A 20,960-nucleotide genomic window follows, 5' to 3' on the forward strand; every position below is an offset into this window, starting at 1 on the left:
TTTTGGTTGTTATTGTTGGTTTCTTCCTATTTATTAAGCTGAGGGTTTATCTGATACAACTTTTCTAGCTTCACAAGATAGGGATAATGTCTGCGTAGACACTACCTTCCTCAGACCCCACTTGTAAAATTACAGTGAGTTTATTATATTGTTGTTGTTGTAATAATAATAATAATAATAATAATAATAATAATAATAATAATAATAATAATAATAATAATGACGACAAGGAGAAGAGGGAGCAGATAAGATGTTCTAAAAAATTAGATTCATGCTCCATCTTAGAAAGAGAAAAATCATTCAACTACCTACTAATCTTCTATCCTGATCCTCGACATTCATGCTCTCATACCTTGGGTCATTTTCTTGCTAAGCAAAAAATCTGTCATGTCATATCTAATCACATCTCCCAATTCTTGTTTTGTCTACCTGTACAAATATGAAAAACATTTGCACTTAAGAAAATAAAAAATTTTATAACACATTTAATCCAGGTAACTTATACTCCATTCGTTTCAATTTAAATGACATACTTTTCTTATTAGTCCATTTCAAAAAGAATACTCCATCCGGTTCACAATAAGTGACCAATTTATTTTTTCATTTTGGTTCAAAATAAGTGTCCAGTTATGTAATCAAGAAAGAATTCAATTTGTTTTTACAAAATAACCCCTATGTACATATCCCTAAAAAGTTTTCTTACTCCTTGCATTAAATGTTTAATTAGGGGTAGTTTAGTCATAGTAGGTATTTTTGTACAGAATTTTGTATTTTCTTAATGGGCGTGCTAAAAACAAATTGATCACTTATTATGAACCGAAAAGAGTAACACATTTTTATATTTAGAAACCATTTAATTTTAAACTTTTCATTTTACCCACTTTATCCTTAAATAAAAGTTTTTATAGCCACATAAGTATTATGGTCCTGCAAAACTTTTGTCTTTTAAGCTTTTAGAATCATATGTTTCAAAAAAAAAAATTAAAATTTGTGCGACATCCCACTGCACCATCTGAATTGAAATGGAAAGAGTATTAAAGGATCCCAAATTATATAGTCTTTTTTTAAATCTACCAAGCAAAATAAGCCGAAGCGAGGAGAAGATATTTCCTGATAGCTACAAATAAAGTGAACTGACACCTCTGACAAAAAGAGAAAATAATAAATAGAGTAATACTTATATAAATTAACTACACCCACCCCCTCTCCACCCCCACATATTGGAACACCTTTCAGGTACAAAGCAACGTCAAACAAAGGCAAGTAGAACTACTTTTTCTCCTCTTTATTTTAGTCCTAACTTCTATATTTTCTGTCTTCTCCACTTGCTCTCTTCTTACTCCAACACCCCCTCCCTTTTTTTTTCCAGCTTACTCAACCCCTACACCGAAAAAACCATCTTCTTGTTTTGTTGCCAAACATACAAAGATGAGAATTTGATCTTCCATAAAACAGGCTTTGGAAAGAGTGAGAGAAAGACTGCTCTATTGATCAAGCTGAATTTTCTACCACCCCAAACCAAGCTGAATTTTCTCTTATTTATGTCTTCTTGATTAGCTGAGAGCAAATTCTTGATAAAATATTTTTGTGGGGTTCTGGAGTTTTTTTTCCATTTTTGTGTTGTGATTGAGAAGAGGGAGGAAAAAGCTAAGAAGTATGTTTGGGAGGGAGTGTTGGTGTTGGGACAATTACAATGACACTGATGATCATTATCCAGTTGAACCTCAGAAATTTTCTTTGCCTTCACCCCTTCCTAAATGGCCTCAAGGTATATCTGCTTCAAATGATTTTTGTATTTTTCTCAATTTTGTCATCTTATTTTTCTCTTTCATGAGAAGCTGTATGTTTGTCACTAGTCTCTCCGTTGACCTTTCTCTCTCCTCTCTCTCTCTTTCACACACAGAAATAAGTAACTCTTTGCATTGTATGTTAAAACATTTCAAGAAATGGTGGATTTGATGATTGATCATTTATTTGAAAAAGAAAAAAGATGGTTCCTTTAACTTTAATTTAACTCAATTCTTGTAGAGTTCTTTATTTTCTTCCATTATTTTAGTTGAAGCAGAAGATCATGTCACTAATAGGAGGTGTTTCAAGAAAATGAAATTATCACTTTTAACTATCAAAATTTCTGCTCCAGGAGCTCTAATTTTCTATTTCTTCCTCTTAATTCTGAGTTTGACTAATTGGGAAGAAGGTTCACTTTGGACAAAGAAAGTCTTTGTTCATTTCCTGCTTATTCTCTTTAAGACTTGGTCAAACCATGGGAAAAATATGGTGTTTTATTCATGAACTTGGTCAAAGGTTTGGCTGGAATGGGAATAGTGAGTACTTGGAAGTTCAAATCTGCACGCTGAAGAATTAGTTTTATGTTTTTTTCCCTCCAAATTTTGGATTAAATTCTTGGTTCTGCTCCATTTTTTTATTTTAGGACCTTGTTTTAGGAAACATTGATTGTGTTTTCCTATGTTTTTAACTAACAATATGTTCCGTTTGAATGATATTAGACAAAAAACTAGAGCTATTGCAGATAAGAAATCCAACTAGTAATGGACTTATATAGGTGTGAATGAGCATTATTTGATTCTAGATTCTTGTTTGATCTTTGATTCCTCTTTGCTTCAGCCGGCTCAGGGGATGGGGGTCGATTTCTTGTTCTTGTTTGCTTTTAATGGCAGCTGGTTCTTCATTTGTTTTGAAGAAAATCCTTCTAATATGCATATTATAAACATTATTAAGAAAAACTCTTAAGAATAGAGAGAAGGGGATTCCATGAAAAAAGCTTTATGCGGAAGTGCTGCAACAATTGCTCAGTTTGCTAATGGACAGGTGCTGTTTTTGTAGGCAAAGGTTTTGCTACAGGAAGAATATGCTTAGGTGAAATTGAAGTTGTTCAAATCACCAAGTTCAAGAAAATTTGGGGTTGCAGCCCATCATTTGGGAAATCAAATTGCTTCTCCTTTTATAAGCCGGATGAAATTCCACAAGGATTTTCAAGCCTCGGTCACTACTGTCAGCCAGATGGTGAGCACTTAACTGGCTATGTTCTTGCTGCCAAAGACTTATCTGTGAATCATAACCCAAAAGACAATGTCCAAGATTCATCTTCAAAGCTTCCTGCTCTTCAAAAACCTCTGAGCTATACTTTGATTTGGAGTTCAGACTCCCAATACAATGGAAGCGGTTATATTTGGATGCCAAATGCACCAGTTGGTTACAAATCTATGGGATTCGTGGCTTCTGTTGAGCCTAATGAACCTGATCCTGATGAAGTTAGATGTGTCCGTGCTGACCTGACAGCAAAATGTGAGGCATGTGAGATGATGTTTAGTTCAGATTCCATTTTCCCGAGGGACCAATTTCAAGTTTGGAAAACAAGACCTTGCAAGAGGGGCATGCTGTGTAAAGGGGTTTCTGTTGGTACATTCTTCTGCAGTACAACCTTCAGTTTTGGAGATGAACTCGATAATATTGCATGCTTGAAAAATCTCGACTCTTCCCTACATGCCATGCCCAATCTTGAGCAGATCCATGCGCTCATCAAGCACTATGGACCGACAGTTTATCTTCATCCAGATGAGATTTATTTGCCCTCCTCAGTCCCGTGGTTCTTCATTAATGGAGCTCTCCTCTACGAAGATGGGAGGAATAGTGGTACAGCCATCGACTCTAAAGGCTCAAACTTGCCTGCTGGTGGAGAAAATGATGGTGAATATTGGCTTGATTTGCCAAATAAGGATGATGCAAATCGAACCAATGTCAAATGTGGGAACATTGAGAGTGCAGAGCTCTATGTTCATGTTAAACCAGCTTTAGGAGGAACCTTCACGGATATTGCAATGTGGATATTCTGCCCTTTCAATGGACCGGCTACCCTTAAGATTGGGTTGTTGAGTTTTGCTTTGAATAAGGTAGGAGAGCATGTTGGTGATTGGGAGCATTATACACTCCGTATCAGCAACTTTTCTGGTGAGCTCTCGAGTGTGTATTTCTCGGAGCATAGTGGTGGTGAATGGCTAGACGCCTGCAACTTGGAGTTCATCGCGGGAAACAAGTCAGTTGTATATGCATCAAGAAATGGCCACGCAAGTTTCCCACATGCCGGCTGCTATCTTCAAGGCTCTACTAAACTCGGGGTTGGAGTGAGGAACGATTGTGCACGTAGCAAATACCATGTAGACTCTAGTAGCAAATATCAAATTATTGCTGCTGAATACCTTGGAGAGGGAGTTGTTTCAGAACCACCATGGTTGCAATATATGAGGGAATGGGGTCCAACCATCATATACGATGGGCGATCAGAAGTTGAAAAAATAATCAAGCATCTGCCCTTTTTTATGAGATTTTCTGTGGAGAGTCTCATTGAGTTATTTCCAACTGAACTATATGGTGAAGCAGGGCCAACAGGACCAAAGGAAAAGGACAATTGGTTGGGGGATGAAAGATGGTAGTGGGTAGGCAATGTGTTTGTGCTCCTATTAGTGAATTGGTCCAATCCCCACCATTTCTTGCATACATTGGATTGTGAGAAAGCTGCTAGTAGTTCCTATACTGGAGGTTAATGAAAATCCCAGCTTAGGTATCCATTGTATCTATATTGATGGATTATCCAATTCTATTTAAATGTTAAGAGCAAACATTCATTTGCATGATTAATGTCCTTTTCACAGTAATCAAATTCAAGATCTACAAACTAATTAAGATCCATCTTCAAGTTGTCGCGCAAGATTTATTCAGCATAAATCAGCACACTGAAGGCTGAAATCAGAATAAGAAGTTTCCCTTCCTATAGAATAGAAAACATGCACAACTAAACAGACATGCTCTGTTGCTGCAAGTGGAGCAGAAAAAGAGGGTTTTTCTTCTTTGCAAAACGACAAGCGCTACAACCAGTTTGTTTTCTCCTCTCTGTGGTCAAAATACAATTGATGACAACATTTTAACTTTACAAAAGGCCTATCTCCAAAAAGGCACTTCCCTTCCCTTCCCTTACCCTATCCAAAAAAGAGTATTGTTCATCCAACTATGGCTGAAACATGAAACAGAATGCTATTCACCCCTAAAATTATATTGAATTGCAACAAAAGTTGGAAACAAAAAGAAGATAATTAGTATAAATACATAGACAGCATCACTTTGCTGATCTGCCATCCCTGTTGTTAAGGCCCTCCCAACTTATCTCCTGAGCACATTCCCCACAAACAGTGCTACAACCCCATTTGGTTCCTTGACTTCTAAGTGTAAGTAAATGTGATAAGTTTGTGCACTTCCTTGGCACCAAACGGCATCTTGTACTCCCCATTGAAAATACAAGATTACTGTCCTCTGGCGGCAAAAGGCTGGCGGTGGAAACCACTGGCTTTTGCTTTGGCAATGATTCAGAAGTAGAGACATGCTGACGCTCAGCTACGGGCTCATCAGGCGAAATTCGCCTCTCTTCCCATTCAATAGATCTCCGATACACTTCCCACGCCATTTCCTGCTCTTCTTTTGATAGCTTTTCATCCTCGTTCTCTTGCAAGAGACTCTCGTGCAAATGATAATTTGCAATCCACCTGAAGAAACGAGTAACCTATTAAACGCTCTTCTTTTATTAACGAAGTGACTTATCGACTAAAATAGGTTGCCCCAGTAAAAAAGTACACCCAGAAAAAAATTCAAAAGCTTGAATGCTTCGCTGCAAAAGACCATCCTAACAAATATACAAGTAGGGACAGATGCCTTGATGTCCTTTAACCCATTAGACATTGTAGGTTATGGTTTTAGCTGACAACCACTGCATTAATATAAAAAATAAAAATAAAAAAGAGAGCACCTAAAGAAAGTAAAAACAGAAAAGAGGAGAAGCAGCAGCTCATCATATAACCCCAAGTCAAAAATGTGGGTCTTTCTAGAGAGAGCTAACACTTGTATTAAAGGTGGGGTATACTTGGTTCTGGAGGAAACATATGCAGTCAACATGTCAGCTCAGTAGTGAAAGAACTGCAAAATTATTGGCGAAACTAGAGCAGTAAAATATGGAGAATCTCCGAGAACAAAAAGCATTTGCTCAAAAATTCTAGTGCATTATGAGCTCGACATATGAGAGAACCAAAGGTGCTTGGTAAAATTCATCGTTTCTTTTTTCATAGGTTAAGTAGGGGCATTAGTGCCTGGATTTAGTTACATATAATTTTTAGCCGGACCACTGTACTAATATTAAGGTCCAATGGGGCCTGTCAAATACTAAAATAGGAACAAAGTGACCCCAGTCGGCCAAGAAATCAGCTGATCTATGTTTTTTTCCACTTTTGAAAGATGGATATCGTGACAAGGTAGGTCAAGTCAGATCAAGAGGACCTGGATATTTAAGCTAGATTACCACACATTCAGTTGCATCACAAAAATGGGCAATTCAAAATAAATTAATAGAGAAGTTAGACCTACAGACCTATATTTATTCCCTTTGCCTCAAGCTCCAGGTGCAAAATAAGTAATCCAATAGAGGAATAAAGTTGCAGTTGAAGTTTTTTCAACCATAAATGAGATATCTTCTATACAGTCAATTCTCTTTCTAAACTATTCTCGGTTCATCTTAGCCAAAAGTCGAGAAAAGTAACCCTCTTTCCAAAAGTCCGTACATGGTTCTTTCCAAATAAAAAGAATCCAGATGAAATTCTTGGATGAAAGGCCATCTGATAGAGTTGAAAAAAGAGTAGCAATTAACTTATGTCAGTTGCATTATAGCTTTTAGGGAATCTCAACTCATATTGGATCCAAAACGAGAAAGACAGTCAATCATTTTTATTGTTTGCCTGTTCATCCAACAAGCACAATGTTTAAGACGATTAACAGTCAAGTTACCTAAAAACCCAATATATCAATTCCAGCTATCGGATGTCACAAAAATGAGCCAGTAAAACTTGTATTTCTATTTTTTGCACAAAATCAATCTAACAAGGAAAAAAATTTGTTTTGGAAACCAAAATTCACAACAAAATATAGTTAACTTAAAATACTTGCAAAGCTCATTAAATACAATAACATTCCAACAAAATGAGCATGAAGATACACATCTAAATTTATGTAATTCTATCCAGTACTTAAAAATCTAAAACTAAACAAGAGTAGAAAAGGGAAATATTATTTATTGGATGACAAAAGTCAGTTTAACAAGTTCAAGGTACTTGCACATTTAAAAGTGATGAACGGTCCTATTCTCTCACTCCAGCTGATGAATTGTTATGTGCTTTTGTTCCTGTTTCAGCTGGTGCAAGGCTGAAATCAGACAACAACACCCGAGTTGATTACAGAAACTACCGGTCTCTTTCAACGTTGACATATAAACAAGTAGATCTTAAAGAACACTGCGATAAAGGAGAACTATGAAGAACTTCCAGACACCCAGTTTCTCCAAGCAATAAGTTTGTTGATATGGATAGGATTATGCATAAAAAGGAAAAAATAAAATAGGAATGGGGTACTTACTTAAACTGAACTAGACAAATAAAAACAAATTGGACCTTTTCTAATTAAAGTTAATCAGTCGACCTCAGAGGTTTTTGGATGTTTTCTCCAAAGTCTAAAGAAAACAGACTATTATACTATGAATCAGAAAGGAAAAAAAAAAGTGAAATTTATTAGAAGGGAAAAAAACAGACACAGAAAACGACAAAATATATGTTCCGAAGAAATTGTTAATATGACAAAGCAAGAAAAGAACGTCATACCGTGGATGATGGCTGTCAATCAAACTTTGCATTAGCTTGTCAGAAGTAGAGCTTCCATTTGGAAAGGTTAACTTTTGTTTCGAAACACTTCCAACATCTACAGTTGTGTTTGCTTCGCCAGCATGTTCTCTTGCTTGCTTTAACTCCAGAGGTATATCAGAGCTTTCGTCATCTCCGAATTCAAAAAGATGCAACATTTCCTCTTTGGATATAGTTCTATGTACTTGTTGTCTGTCGACCACCCGTGCTGCAAGACCTTCCTTCGTTACCTGCTTAAATTATCCACTTAAATAATTCATGAAATAAAAGCTATTCTGACATGAGCTCTTCTTGGATTATTCTTTTTTACCTGACGCTTGTATATCTTTTCCTCCATCGTTCCATGTGCAAGTAAACGGTAAGCAAAGACAGGTTTTGTTTGACCATACCTAAGATGTACAAGCATTCTGGCTCAATATATATTCCAATGAAACCTGGGTGTTTTATTACACACAAATTTGAAAGACATACCTCCAAGCTCGATATATAGCTTGAAGATCATGAGTTGGATTCCAAGAGCCATCAACTATAATTACACGGTTAGCAGCATAAAGGTTGATACCCAGAGATCCAGCTCTAGTAGATATTAAAACGCATTTAACCCTTCTATTTAATGGGTCGTTAAAACTATCAACAAGTCTCTGCCTTTCAGATGATTCTGTTTTTCCATCAATCCTGTTGTTCAAAAGGAGGAGAAATTTTTTGTAGTGACATAAAAGCAAGAAATAGAAGACAAACCACATCCTCAAAAAAAAGTTAAGCAAAATAACATTCACCACTAGCATCCCATTATCATAACCTTCTCCATCTATTCCAAAAAGATAGTGATATTTGGCTTCCTGGTCGTCAAACCGGACGAACTTTGACTAAGAAGTTAACAAAAATATTGCATAATATGAAATTTTATGTTATAAAACTATAATTTCTAAACCAATGGGTTACTTTTGTTCCAAAGAAGACATCCGTGAAAAAAAGAGGAAACGTTGGCAATTCTAGTTCAGATGGAATTTGAGGATAAATTAATTAAGGCAAATCTTCCTTTGAAATAAACCTACTTATTTAATTGATGTCCAGTTTACCAAATTAACTTTGATATTCTATTTATCATAATCAAAAGGAAGAGACCCCTCCCCCCACAACCCCCAAAAAAAGAGCTCCAGTGCAGAAGCTCTTTCTCCATTCTAAGAATGAGATATAAATGAATACGAAAAGCCAAACTAATTACTAAGGCTAACAAGAAGACTGTCTGCTTCTTTGAGCCTTCGCTTGGATAGCTAGTAGTTATGAGCCGCAGTCCCCAGACTATAGATAAAAGATGTAGAGGTATGAGCCACACGATAGGTGAATCAATGGGCTTGTTTCCTTTCTTTCTCATGTCAACTGAGGAAAGGTTCCTCTTTGCTTTGATTAGATGGTCAGTAATCTTATCTCTCCAAAGAATAGGCCAAATTTTCCTTGAAGACAAACTCGGGCAATCAAATTCTCAAGGATTGTATTTCTCAAATGATATTGAAATGAATTCGCAAGAAATGCAACAGTAAAAGATGGGTTCCACATCAACGCTATTAGACGATATTATTAAGCAAATGAAATTATGCTCTCTTTACTAGGTTAAGCTTTTAAATGAGATGGTTACACTTTAGCATGGTATTAGAGTAAGCAGAAGTCCTTTTCTTGATCTTGGCCAATCCTCACCTCATGAACAAACTTTCGAGGTTGAGTTAGGACAAAGGTCCATTTTCTTTACATGGTATCAATGGATAACCATCCCTGTTATTGTATTTTCCCATGTTCGGCCCCATGTTATATTATCCATGCTCTAGTTGACATGCTTGAGCATACAGTATGGTGTTAGATTTTTCCAGATTAGTAGAGGGAGTAGACTGTTTTCTCCTTATATAGTCTTATGTAATCCGCACCTCATAAGATGGCTTTTGAAGTTGAGCGACGCTCAAGAACCATTTTCTTAACATGGTATCTGTGAGAAAGCACGGGAGAAAACATATTATTGATTCATTAATTGACAATGCTACAATGAGCCCTATATATACAATACATGTCCTACTCCTAATACATATGGGATTAGGGTTATTTACTACTATTTATACAATGAAACTAACACTCCCCTCAAGCTGGTGCATATAAATCATATGTACCGAGCTTGTTACATATATAACTAATACGAGGACCAGTGAGGGACTTGGTGAAAATATCAGCAAGCTGATCATTCGACTTCACAAATTTTGTAGCAATATCTCCCGAGAGTATCTTTTCTCTAACAAAGTGACAGTCAATCTCGATGTGTTTAGTTCTCTCATGGAACACTAGATTTGACGCAATATGAAGAGCAGCTTGATTATCACACACAAGTCCCATCTGACTAATCTCACCAAATTTCAACTCCTTGAGCAACTGTTTGATCCAAATTAGCTCAGATGTGGCCATAGCCATTGCTCGATATTCTGCTTCTGCACTAGACCGAGCAACCACATTCCGTTTCTTGCTCTTCCAAGACACCAAATTTCCTCCTCTACTAAGACACAATATCCAGACGTAGAACGTCTATCAGAAGGTGATCCTGCCCAATCAACATCTGAGTATCCAACGATCTGCTCATGGCCTCGATCCTCAAACAATAAGCCTTTGCCTGGAGCTGATTTTATATACTGAAGACTGCGGACAACTGCATCTCAATGACTATCACAGGGAGAATCCATAAACTGACTCACAACACTCACAGGAAAGGAAATGTCAGGTCTAGTCACTGTGATGTAATTTAATTTACCAACCAACCGCCTATATCTTGCAGGATTGCTAAGAGGCTCCCCTGTCCTGGCAGAAGTTTAGAATTCGGATCCATCGGAGTGTCAACAGGTCTACAACCTGTCATTCTTGTCTCCTCAAGAATATTTAAGGCATACTTCCGTTGTGAGATCACAATACCAGAGCTAGACTGAGCGACCTCAATACCCAGAAAATACTTTAATCTGCCCAGATCCTTAGTTTGAAAGTGCTGAAAGAGATGTTGCTTCAACTTACTAATACCATCCTGATCATTGCTGGTAACAACAATATCGTCACCATAAACGACCAGATAAATACAGAGATTTGAAGCAGAATATCGATAAAATACAGAGTGATCAGCTTCACTACGAGTCATGCCAAACTCCTGAATAAATGTGTTGAACTTACAAGGCCACTACTTTAGAGACTGCTTTAGACCATAGAGGGACCGGCGCAACCGACATACAAGGCCACTAGACTCCCCTTGAGCAACAAAACCAGGTGGTTGCTCCATATAAACCTCATCCTCAAGGTCACCGTGAAGAACATTCTTAATGTCCAACTGATAGAGAGGCCAATGGCGAACAACAGCGACAGATAGAAAAAGGCGGACGGATGCAATTTTAGCCACAGGAGAGAAAGTATCACTGTAATCGAGTCCAAATATCTGAGTATATCCTTTGGCAACAAGACGAGCCTTAAGTCGATCAACCTGGCCATCTGGACCAACTTTGACTGCATACACCCAACGACAACCAACGGTCGATTTACCCGAAGGAAGAGGAACAAGCTCTCAAGTATCACTCGTATGTAAAGCAGACATCTCATCAATCATAGCCTGTCGCCATCCGGGATGAGACAGTGCTTCACCCGTAGACTTAGGGATGGAAACAGAGGACAAAGATGACACAAATGCACAATGGGATGATGAGAAACGATGGTAACTTAAACCGATATAATGAGGATTAGGATTAAGTGTGGACCATATACCTTTTCGTAGTGCAATCGGTTGATTAAGAGGAGACAAGTCCGCAGTATTAGCAGGGTCAAGTGCAGGACGTGAATCAGCTGGGCCTGATGATGGGGCGGACGACGATGATAAGTCAAGAGTGGTGGAGTTGTAGAAGGGTGAGCTGGACTAGGTGGTGGCACTGGAGCTATGGTTGGTGGAACTGGACTAGGTGGTGGCACTGGAGCTATAGTTGGTGGAACTGGACTAGGGGGTGGCACTGGTTTCGGTGGTGACACCGGAACTATTGGTGGTGGAGCTGCAACTGGAACTGTAGGCGGTGAAGCTATAGAGGAAGATGAATGGGAGATAGGGACTGAATCTCCAAAAGAAGGAACGGGTAGCACCTCAAAAATATCTAAGTGATTAACTGGACCTGTGAAGTATGATTGGGTTTCAAAGAAGGTAACATCAGCAGCCATAAGAAATCGTTGAAGGTTGGGAGAATAACATCGATATCCCTTTTGCGTTCTTGAGTAACCCAGAAATATGCACTTAAGAGCACGAGGAGCTAACTTATCTTTTCCTGGAGTAAGGTCATGAACAAAGCACGTACTCCCAAAGACACGGGGTGGAAGAGAGAACAAAGGTAAGTGGGGAAATAGGACAGAGAATGGAACTTGATTTTGGATAGCTGAAGATGGCATACGATTAATAAGATAACAAGATGTAAGAACTGCATCCCCCAAAAACGCAGCGGAACATGAGATTGTATGAGTAGGGTACAAGCAATTTCAATAAGATGTCTATTCTTTCTTTCAGCTATCCCATTTTGTTGGGATGTGTACGGACAAAATGTTTGATGAATAATCCCATGGGAGTTCATAAACTGCTAAAATGGGGGAAACAAATACTCTAGGGCATTATCACTACGAAATGTACGGATAGAAACCCCAAATTGAGTTTGAATTTCAGCGTGGAAGGTCTGGAAAATAGAAAACTCAGATCGATTTTTCATCAAAAATATCTCGGTGCACCTGGAATAATCATCAATGAAACTGACAAAGTAGCGAAATCCTAAGGTAGAACTAACCCGACTAGGACCCCAAACATCTGAATGTACTAAAGAAAAAGGTGACTCGGCTCGATTATCAAGACGCCGCGGGAAATGGGAGCGGGTATGCTTACCGAGCTGACACGACTCACACTCTAGAGTAGACAAGTGAGATAAGTCAGGTACCATTTTCTGAAGTTTTGACAAACTGGGATGTCCTAACCGTTTATGTAATAAATCTGGTGAATCAGTAACGGGAGAAGTTATTGGAGGAAGACAAGATGCGAGTCCATGTGATTTTGCAAGGATAAGGTAATAAAGTCCATCTGATTCACGTCTGGTACCAATGATCCGCCTTGTACTGCGTTCCTGTATAAAAACAAGGTCATCAAGAAATAAAACAACAGATTTAAGTGATTTGGCTAAGCGACTGACGGCTATGAGATTAAAAGGACTACCAGGAACATAAAGAACTGAGTCTAAAGGTAAGGAAAACAGCTATGAGATTAAAAGGACTACCAGGAACATAAAAAACTGAGTCTAAAGGTAAGGAAGGAAGTGGACTTGCTTGACCTATTGCAGTTGCCATGGCTTGAGACCCATTGGCCATTGTGACTGTCGGAAGAGATTGAGAATATGAGATACTAGTGAAAAGAGATTTGTTGCCAGAAATATGATCAGATGCACCTGAATCAATGGCCCAAGACTCAGAAGGTGAAGATTGGGAGACACAATTCATGCTACTATTCGTTGGAACAACGGAGGCTAATCCTGAAGATGTCTATTTACGTGCTTTGTACTGAAGGAACTCAATATAATCCGGTAAAGAAACCATATGGATTGGATTTAATGCATTCGATCCAACGAATTGTGAGTCTAAGAATGACATTATAATGTTCACGCCGGAAAAGGTCAGAAAATTATTTGGAAATCACAGTTTGACTGTTACTGTTCACCTGAAACACTGTAGCTCGCCGAAAAATAAAAAAGTCGTCGGAATCTAATGTAAACTTGATGGGTAGGCTCGGAAAGGCCACGCGAAGAGGCTGCCTGAAGAAAAAAAATTGAAATCTGGCCGGGAAAAGGCCACACGCGCCGGCGCGTGGAGAAAGACTCGCCGGAAAAACAGAGCTCCGATCCGTGCGTGACGGCGCGTGAGTGGTCGGCTGCCGGAGACCTTTGGTGGGGTTTGGTCGCCTAAGTCCTCGGAACCCTGTGGTGGTGTTGGTTTTTGCACAACACCAACGGAAAGTGATTTTGGTTACGGACAACCTCTTAAGTCGCCGGAAAATTGCACGACACGAGGTCTTTCTTCCCGGAAGTTGCTGGAATGACGCACAACAATAATTTTCTCACTTAAGCTCTGAGAAGAATAGGCCAACTGAGGTACTTACAAGGCAGATCATTAGGAAGTAGTGTGTAGAGGATCCATGAAAAGTAAGTTAGCTAGGAAGATTGAAGCTCTTAACTTCTATCCTTAGTCAATGCTAGTAAGACGGGGTTGAGTAGATAAGGAAGTGGAGATTGGGGCTATGTCCAGTCTCAGTTTGTTTTCTTTTTTTGTGAGCTTGTACATATTGCTATCCGGTAAATAAAATCTTTACTTACCAAAAAAAAAAAAAACTAATGAGGTAATTTTCATCAAGAGGTAAACAAGGCATACACACCTGTACCAGTCTTTCCGTCGCTTCCAGTACTTCCCCTTTTTCCCTGGGCGCGATAGTTTTGAAAGATATAGTTCAATGAGATCCAAAGTTAACAAGCTCTGACTAAACACAAGTGCTTTGTCACCAACATTGGAGCTCATTGTCAGGATGTCGAGTAGCAGAACCATTTTGCCGCTATAATCAACTTCTTTGCAATTATTTTCTAGAAGATCGCTCCACCAATCCTGTAAAATGAAAGAGTGAACTAAGATATTAATGATGACATTTAAAAAAACTAATAAAACTGTAGAAACAAATGGAACCACCACATATACCTTGAATTGTAGATACAAAACAAAACGTAAATTACAGACAGATGGCAAGAGTTTCCTGCACATCCATCAATTACCATACTAACAAAATTACAGAAGTCAGCAAATAGGAAGCAGGAAATTACCCCATGAAGGAAGCCATTATGATTTTTTCTGAGAGCTTCATTGTTGCTATTCAGCTTCTCTGCAAGAATTGACAGGCAGATATCCATATGTGATGAAAGAGAGGCTAATTTTCATTTTGATAAAATATTAATGAAGTGCTTAATACGACCGGATGTCATCTATTATCCTGAACACATTGAAAGCAGGCCACAGAAACAAATATAGAAGCCAGATATTCCTCCTAGTATCAGAACAGGAGCAGGTGAAATATTTCCGTAACTTTTAGTCAATTGCAGACACTGTATGCAAATTCAACATATAATGCAGAACAGCCAATTGATCTACTGAATCAACACTATCACAGTATAAATTAATATGCAATTTACTTTTATCAGAAACACATCCAACTGCACGATAGCTCAATTCAAAGATTCCTCTGGATGCCTAGACAGCTGCATATCAAAATACTAGTGGCTCCACATAAAAGAGATCCTTTAATTTTGTAACTACCGAAAGATAAAACATCGATAGTTGTTACATTCTATCCAGAGTGAGGGGAAACAAAAGGTACCTCCAGGAACAGTATTATAATCTGTGTTCTCATCACTTGAGCAATCATCGGCAAGAAAATTCTCAACAGCATCCTCAGGCTTACTACAGGCTCTGTTTTCTCGCATCAGTTGCAAAATCCCAGGATGGTTCCATATCTATATTCAGTATTAGTCGACAGAATCAAAGAGAGGAGTTAAGCATTAGACACATACCCAGAGTCCTAGCCCACACATCCCACCAACAAACACACACATACATTTATATATTTATCTGTGTCTGTGCGCGCACATATAACCAAACCTATCAATGCATATATAGAAGACCCACTGCCGCTAAGTAACCAAAAACACCAAAAAGTTCAATTTTCAAACAAACTCTATATTGTTTATTTTACAAAATGATGGATGTTTTTTTTTGATGACCGAGAAATCCATCTGGAGCTGATCCTTTAGACCAACCACAGCCTTACAAAATGATGGATGTTCATCATCAAGGCTTCCAATATGATGGATGTTTATCATCGAGGCTTCTCATTACCAGAAACAGAGTAGAAAAAGAAATTTCTATTTATTTCCTTTTCTTTTCTGATAAAAAACGAACAAGAAAACATGATGACCGCTGCTAAAAACCAACAATCAATAAACTACAGCTCGATCCCAAAAATAGTTAAAGTTGGCTATATTAATCCTAGGTATTCCTCCGCTTTATCCTGGTCCGACTATCTGCTCAGGTTTCATAGAATTCACCATGGTAAACCTACTTTCATGTCGGTCGTATATTTATTACAAGAAACAAAAAGAACAAAAAGGAACTTCTATTATTTCTTTTTTCTTTTTTGATAAATAAGAAATTCTATTTACAAAGAGTGTTGAAAACATACAACAACAACATACCCAGTATAATCTCACATGTGGGATCTGGGGAGGGTAGTGAGTACGGACCTTACCCCTACCTTGAGAGGTAGAGAGGATGTTTCCAATAGACCCTCGGCTCAAGAAAACGTGGAAAGAGTGTTGAAAACATAATAGAGTAAATAAAAGTATGCTCTCTCTAACGGCTTAAGCTTTTAGATGAGATGGTCACAAACTTCAACAAGTTCAGAGCAAACCCATCCATGTTATTGTGTGTCACATGTTGGGCCTCCATGTTATGTTGTCTATGCTCCAATTGGAAGGCCTAACCATGCCGCAGTGTTAAATGTCCCATATTAGTTGAGAGATAGGTTGTTGCCTCCTAATATGGTCTTTGGGCAATCCTCACCTCATAGGCTAACGTTTGAGGTTGAGTTAGGCTCAAGTTCCATTTCGTGACATGGTATCAGAGTAAGCAGAGGTTCTAGATTCGAGACTTACTACCACCCATTATCAAAAAGAATTATAATGCGCTTGACTCATCAAAAAGAATCAAGCTGGCACATGAAAGGGCATATTTAAGATACAATTAAGTAAATAAAAGTATGGTTGATGCAACAGCTAAGCTTTTAGATGAGATGGCGACACATTTCAACAAAAAGAAATGAAGCTAAAACGCAACAATCAATCAACTACTGCTCAATCCCCAAATAGTTGCGATTGGCCATATAAATCCTAGGAATTACTCTGCTTTATCCAGGTCCTCTTACTCAAGATTTAGAGAACTCATCAAGAATAAATAGGTTTCATGCTAACCTTCAACTTACCACAACTATCCAGTTATCCTAGTTGCGATCATCATCACAAGCATACACTGCGCTTGCATGGAGAATTACTAGATTTTATAGGAAATCTACACCGTTGAGTTATGTATTTTTTACGTCTTTACCAGGTTAGTGTGGGGTAGTTAACGTTAAAATCTAAGCATCTTTAACAAGGCCTTCTTAGGAAAGTAGCTTTGGAGATTTGAACAGAGGAGCATGCAACGGACAAATATGGTACCATAGAAGGGGAGGGAGAACCAAGAAAATCATTGCTCCTATTGGATACAGCAACCGAAGAATATTACGAAGTGACGAGAAGAGTTTAGTAGAAGTATCTCGTTTAGGATGGGGCACGAGGGAAAGCTTAGTTTCATGGGAGGAGAGATCGTGTGGCGACAAAGTGTTGAAGGTCACTTTTCCGAACACCTATAGAATTTCGTGCCCAGAGGATATTATTGTCCAACAAGTTCAGAGATTACTAGTAGAGAGCCGAGATTCCTGCAGATGGGAGTTACAGCAAAAAGTTACCGATGAAAGTTACTAGCTAGAGAGAAGTTGATTTTTCCTTGTTTGTCGGTATTGATGCCTAGAGAGGCAACAAAGGTGTGCCTATTTTCTGGGTTGGAGGCTAAGGTTGCAACTCAAAAAGCAGAGAACTTGAGAAAGAGGAGAATCATATATGTCAATTGGTGCTTCATGAGATAACACTCGCGAAAGTACGGGGATCATCTCTTACTGCATTTCCAGGTAACATCGCCCCTATCATAGGAGCTTTTATGATGGTTTGAATACAATAGACAATGACAAAGTATGGTGAATGATGCACTATTTGGTTGGACCTTAGAGGATGAGGTGAACACGTCGATTGTGGGTATGTTACTCCAGTAACACTTATGTGGGTAGCATGGCGAGAGAGGATTTGGAGAGTTTCTGAAGGGAATGAGCTTAATTTGCACATCTAAGGAATAGCCTCTTGTTTTCATTGTATTTTTGGTGCATCCATGAGGTTCCTATTTGTATATAAGATTGGATGTCTTTCGAACAGAATCTTATCTTGCTATAGATTCTCTACTTTTGGTAAACCTCTTGTATACAGGAGCATTCTCACTATGAATATAATTCACTTTATTAAAAAAGGTAGTAGTTATCTTTATTGAGTTATTTTATATTCTGATTGTGTTGAACAAGAAATACATTTATGAAATCAAGTGATCCTACTTTGTCTAGACGAGATTCCATCTTACATAACGAGCCTCTGAGATGAATAGTGATCAAGATTCTTAAAAACTTTTGACTTATCCAGTAAAGATTTGTAACGTATGATAAATATTCAGAGAAGTTATCATTTAGCCTGGCAGCCAGGGTCCACAGCAAACGGAATGACAATGTTCTATCTTTCCAGTGACAAAGTAACATTTCCAGTATTTTAAAACAATCTTCAGCACAAAGATTATGCTGGAAGCCAAAAGGGTGTTTACAACTAAAGGCTAATTATTACGATCCTCGCTCTTCTTACAAGGAACCTAAAACTTGTAAAATTGATTCCTCCACCTTTGTCTTTGTGAAAGGCGATCCAACCAATTTACCTTTAGATAGAAAAATTATCTGAATTGACCTCAGAATTTCGTTTTACGGTATTCAGTTAAAATTAAGAATCTGCAAATATAGTAAATAGAACAACACTAACATGAGCAATAGCACTATTGTCTAAGGCGCGCTTAAGCCCTAAAGCGAGGCTCAAAACATGTTGAGCGCTTCGCATTGCTTAGTGGGCGTTTTAGCCTTGTCATCAAGGCTCTAAGGCATGCTTTTTTTTTATGTAACTGCGTTTCCGTAATCGTGAAGAGGCAAACCTAAATAATTGATATTTCACTTTATTGTAGAAAACTTTAATTTATTTATCTATATATTTGTTATTCATGCTTATAATTATTAGTCTTGGACTACACATGCATATTTGTATTTTTCTGTATTTGCGCCTTACTTCATTAAAAACACAACTCTATTTGGGCTTTGCGCTTAAAGCCCTGATGTACCTTGGAGCTTTTTTGCACTTTTTGCTTTTGATAACACTGAGCAATAAGCATATATTAATATTGCTAGAAGAGATGTTGACTTTTTTTGATACGGTAAAACTGTCCCCCGTCCCCCAGCCAACTCCCAAAATCCCATCTGAACCAGGTGCCTGGTAGTGGCCCTTTCCACCACTTTGTTTCCATGGTGACTCGAAACTCCAATCATATGGTTGAAGGTAGAGGGTCCTCAAAATTAGACTACCCTCCATCATCAATAAATGCATTAAACAACGCCAGCTTAACACATCTCCCAGGGATCTTCCTGCTTTAACTTTCTTTTTTCCTCCATTGTGGCACAATGATGGATAAGTATGTGATAGTGGCTCTGTGTCCAGCTCTCCCAATGGAAAAAGGTTGGTACTATCACTTGCAGCTTTTTACCGCTAGGTTGAACTTTTGGACTTTTAATATACATTATTTCATCCAAAATAATGTATTGATTGACGAGACGCGAAACGGTGTGAACGCGCAATTAGAGTTACGGAGGCAGACCTTGGAATCTAAAGGTTTCAAGTTTAGCAGGACCAAGACAGAATACTTGGAGTGTAAGTTAGTGGCGAGACTCAAGGAGGGGAAGGGGAGGTTAGGCTGGACTCGCAGGTCATCCCTAGGAAAAGGAAGTTTTAAGTACCTAAGGTCTTATTATTCAGGGGGATGGGGAGATTGATGAAGATGTCACATATCATATTGGGCCGAGATGGATGAAATGGAGACTCGCTTCCGATTTTTTATGCGACAAGAAGGTGTCATTGAAACTTAAGGGTAAGTTCTACAGAGTGATGGTCAGACCAACGATGTTGTATTGGGCTGAGTGTTGGCCAATCAAGATCACTCATGTCCAAAAGCTGAAGGTAGCAGAGATGAGAATGTTGAGATGGATGTGCGGGCACACTAAGTTAGATAGGATTAGAAATGAGGTTATTCGCGAGAAGGTGGGTGTGGCCCTTATTGAGGACAAGATGCAGAAAGCGTGGCTTAGGTGGTTTGGTCATGTGAGGAGGAGGAGCACAGACGCCTCGATGAGGAGGTGTGAAAGGTTGACATTGGAGGGCCTACGCAAAGGTAGACGTAGGCCAAAGAAGAGGTGGAGAGAGGTGATTAGGCAAGACATGGCGCAACTTCAGCCGACCGAGGACATTACCCTTGGTAGGAAGGTATGGAGGTCGAGGATTAGGGTAGTAGAGTAGGTAGTCTAGAGTGTTTATAACATTAGTATTGGCATGCAGTCTCGCTTTCTGTTGGTAGTAAGTTTTTATGACTAACCGTTGTTTTATTTCATTGTTGATCACCTTGTAATCTTGTTTTTATTCTGCTTTTATAGAACTTTTTGGTATTGTTCCTTCTTGTTTATATTTTCATTAATGTGATGCTTATACTTTCCTGAGTCGAGGATCTATTGGAAACAGCCTCTCTATCCTCACAAGGTAGGGGTAAGGTCTGCGTACACACTACCCTCCCCGGACCCCACGTTGTAGGATAATACTGGCCATGTTGTTATTGTTGTTGTATTTCATCCAAAAGAACCAGTAAATTAAGAAACATATAAATAAGAAAGTACCTGAGCCAAGGCTTGATACCCGGCAAAAAAGGATCTTTTCATTATCTTCTCACCGGAGACCTTGTCCTTTGTGAAGCCATGAACATCTAGAAATCTTTTATACAATTTTCGCTGTAGAGGAGAAAGCTTTACAGACATCACAAAGACAGTTTTTGGCGGCAAATCCATCTTTACGACATTCATGTCCATTCTTTGAACAAATCCTTTCAATTGCTCATAGAGAATATGAGACCGCTGATTCATAATCTTAACATCGTCAGCTGTAGAATTGGTGTGTTGACCATTTTCTATCGGATTCTGAAAGCTGCATCAGGGAGTAATATCATCAAAACACATAAAGAGGAAAGTGAAAAAGTGCAGTGAAAAGAAAAGACGCCTTGCCGGTTTCTAAATTCATGACTGCTGCCAAGAAATCCTTCTCTTACAAAATCAACCATCTGTCATGACATCAAAATAATGAGACTACATTCCATATAAACGTC

General features: G+C 38.5%; 2 protein-coding genes across 2 annotated transcripts in view; one reads left to right on the forward strand and one right to left on the reverse strand.

Annotated features, from left to right (window-relative positions):
- The first annotated feature begins 1,253 nt into the window (after window positions 1–1,253).
- On the forward strand, window positions 1,254–4,649 carry LOC104222703 (hypothetical protein At1g04090-like). The gene is made up of 2 exons (XM_009773975.2): window positions 1,254–1,768; window positions 2,845–4,649. Exons 1-2 carry the CDS (start codon window positions 1,657–1,659, stop codon window positions 4,449–4,451), a joined length of 1,719 nt encoding a protein of 572 aa, XP_009772277.1. The 5' UTR covers window positions 1,254–1,656; the 3' UTR covers window positions 4,452–4,649.
- A 189-nt stretch (window positions 4,650–4,838) lies between these two features.
- The window catches only part of LOC104222704 (protein CHROMATIN REMODELING 20), a 44,236-nt gene continuing 28,114 nt past the window's right edge, over window positions 4,839–20,960 (reverse strand). The window contains exons 17-25 of the mRNA XM_009773976.2: window positions 20,860–20,915; window positions 20,479–20,782; window positions 15,190–15,325; window positions 14,639–14,697; window positions 14,203–14,426; window positions 8,220–8,423; window positions 8,059–8,137; window positions 7,710–7,978; window positions 4,839–5,555 (exon numbers count right to left, since the gene is read on the reverse strand). Coding sequence (XP_009772278.1) covers window positions 5,132–5,555; window positions 7,710–7,978; window positions 8,059–8,137; window positions 8,220–8,423; window positions 14,203–14,426; window positions 14,639–14,697; window positions 15,190–15,325; window positions 20,479–20,782; window positions 20,860–20,915 — 1,755 coding nt within the window. The 3' untranslated portion in view covers window positions 4,839–5,131. The remainder of the gene's footprint in view (window positions 5,556–7,709; window positions 7,979–8,058; window positions 8,138–8,219; window positions 8,424–14,202; window positions 14,427–14,638; window positions 14,698–15,189; window positions 15,326–20,478; window positions 20,783–20,859; window positions 20,916–20,960) is intronic.

The sequence above is a fragment of the Nicotiana sylvestris genome, chromosome 5 (genome assembly GCF_000393655.2).
Source record: "Nicotiana sylvestris chromosome 5, ASM39365v2, whole genome shotgun sequence".
NCBI classification, from domain to species: Eukaryota; Viridiplantae; Streptophyta; class Magnoliopsida; order Solanales; family Solanaceae; genus Nicotiana; species Nicotiana sylvestris.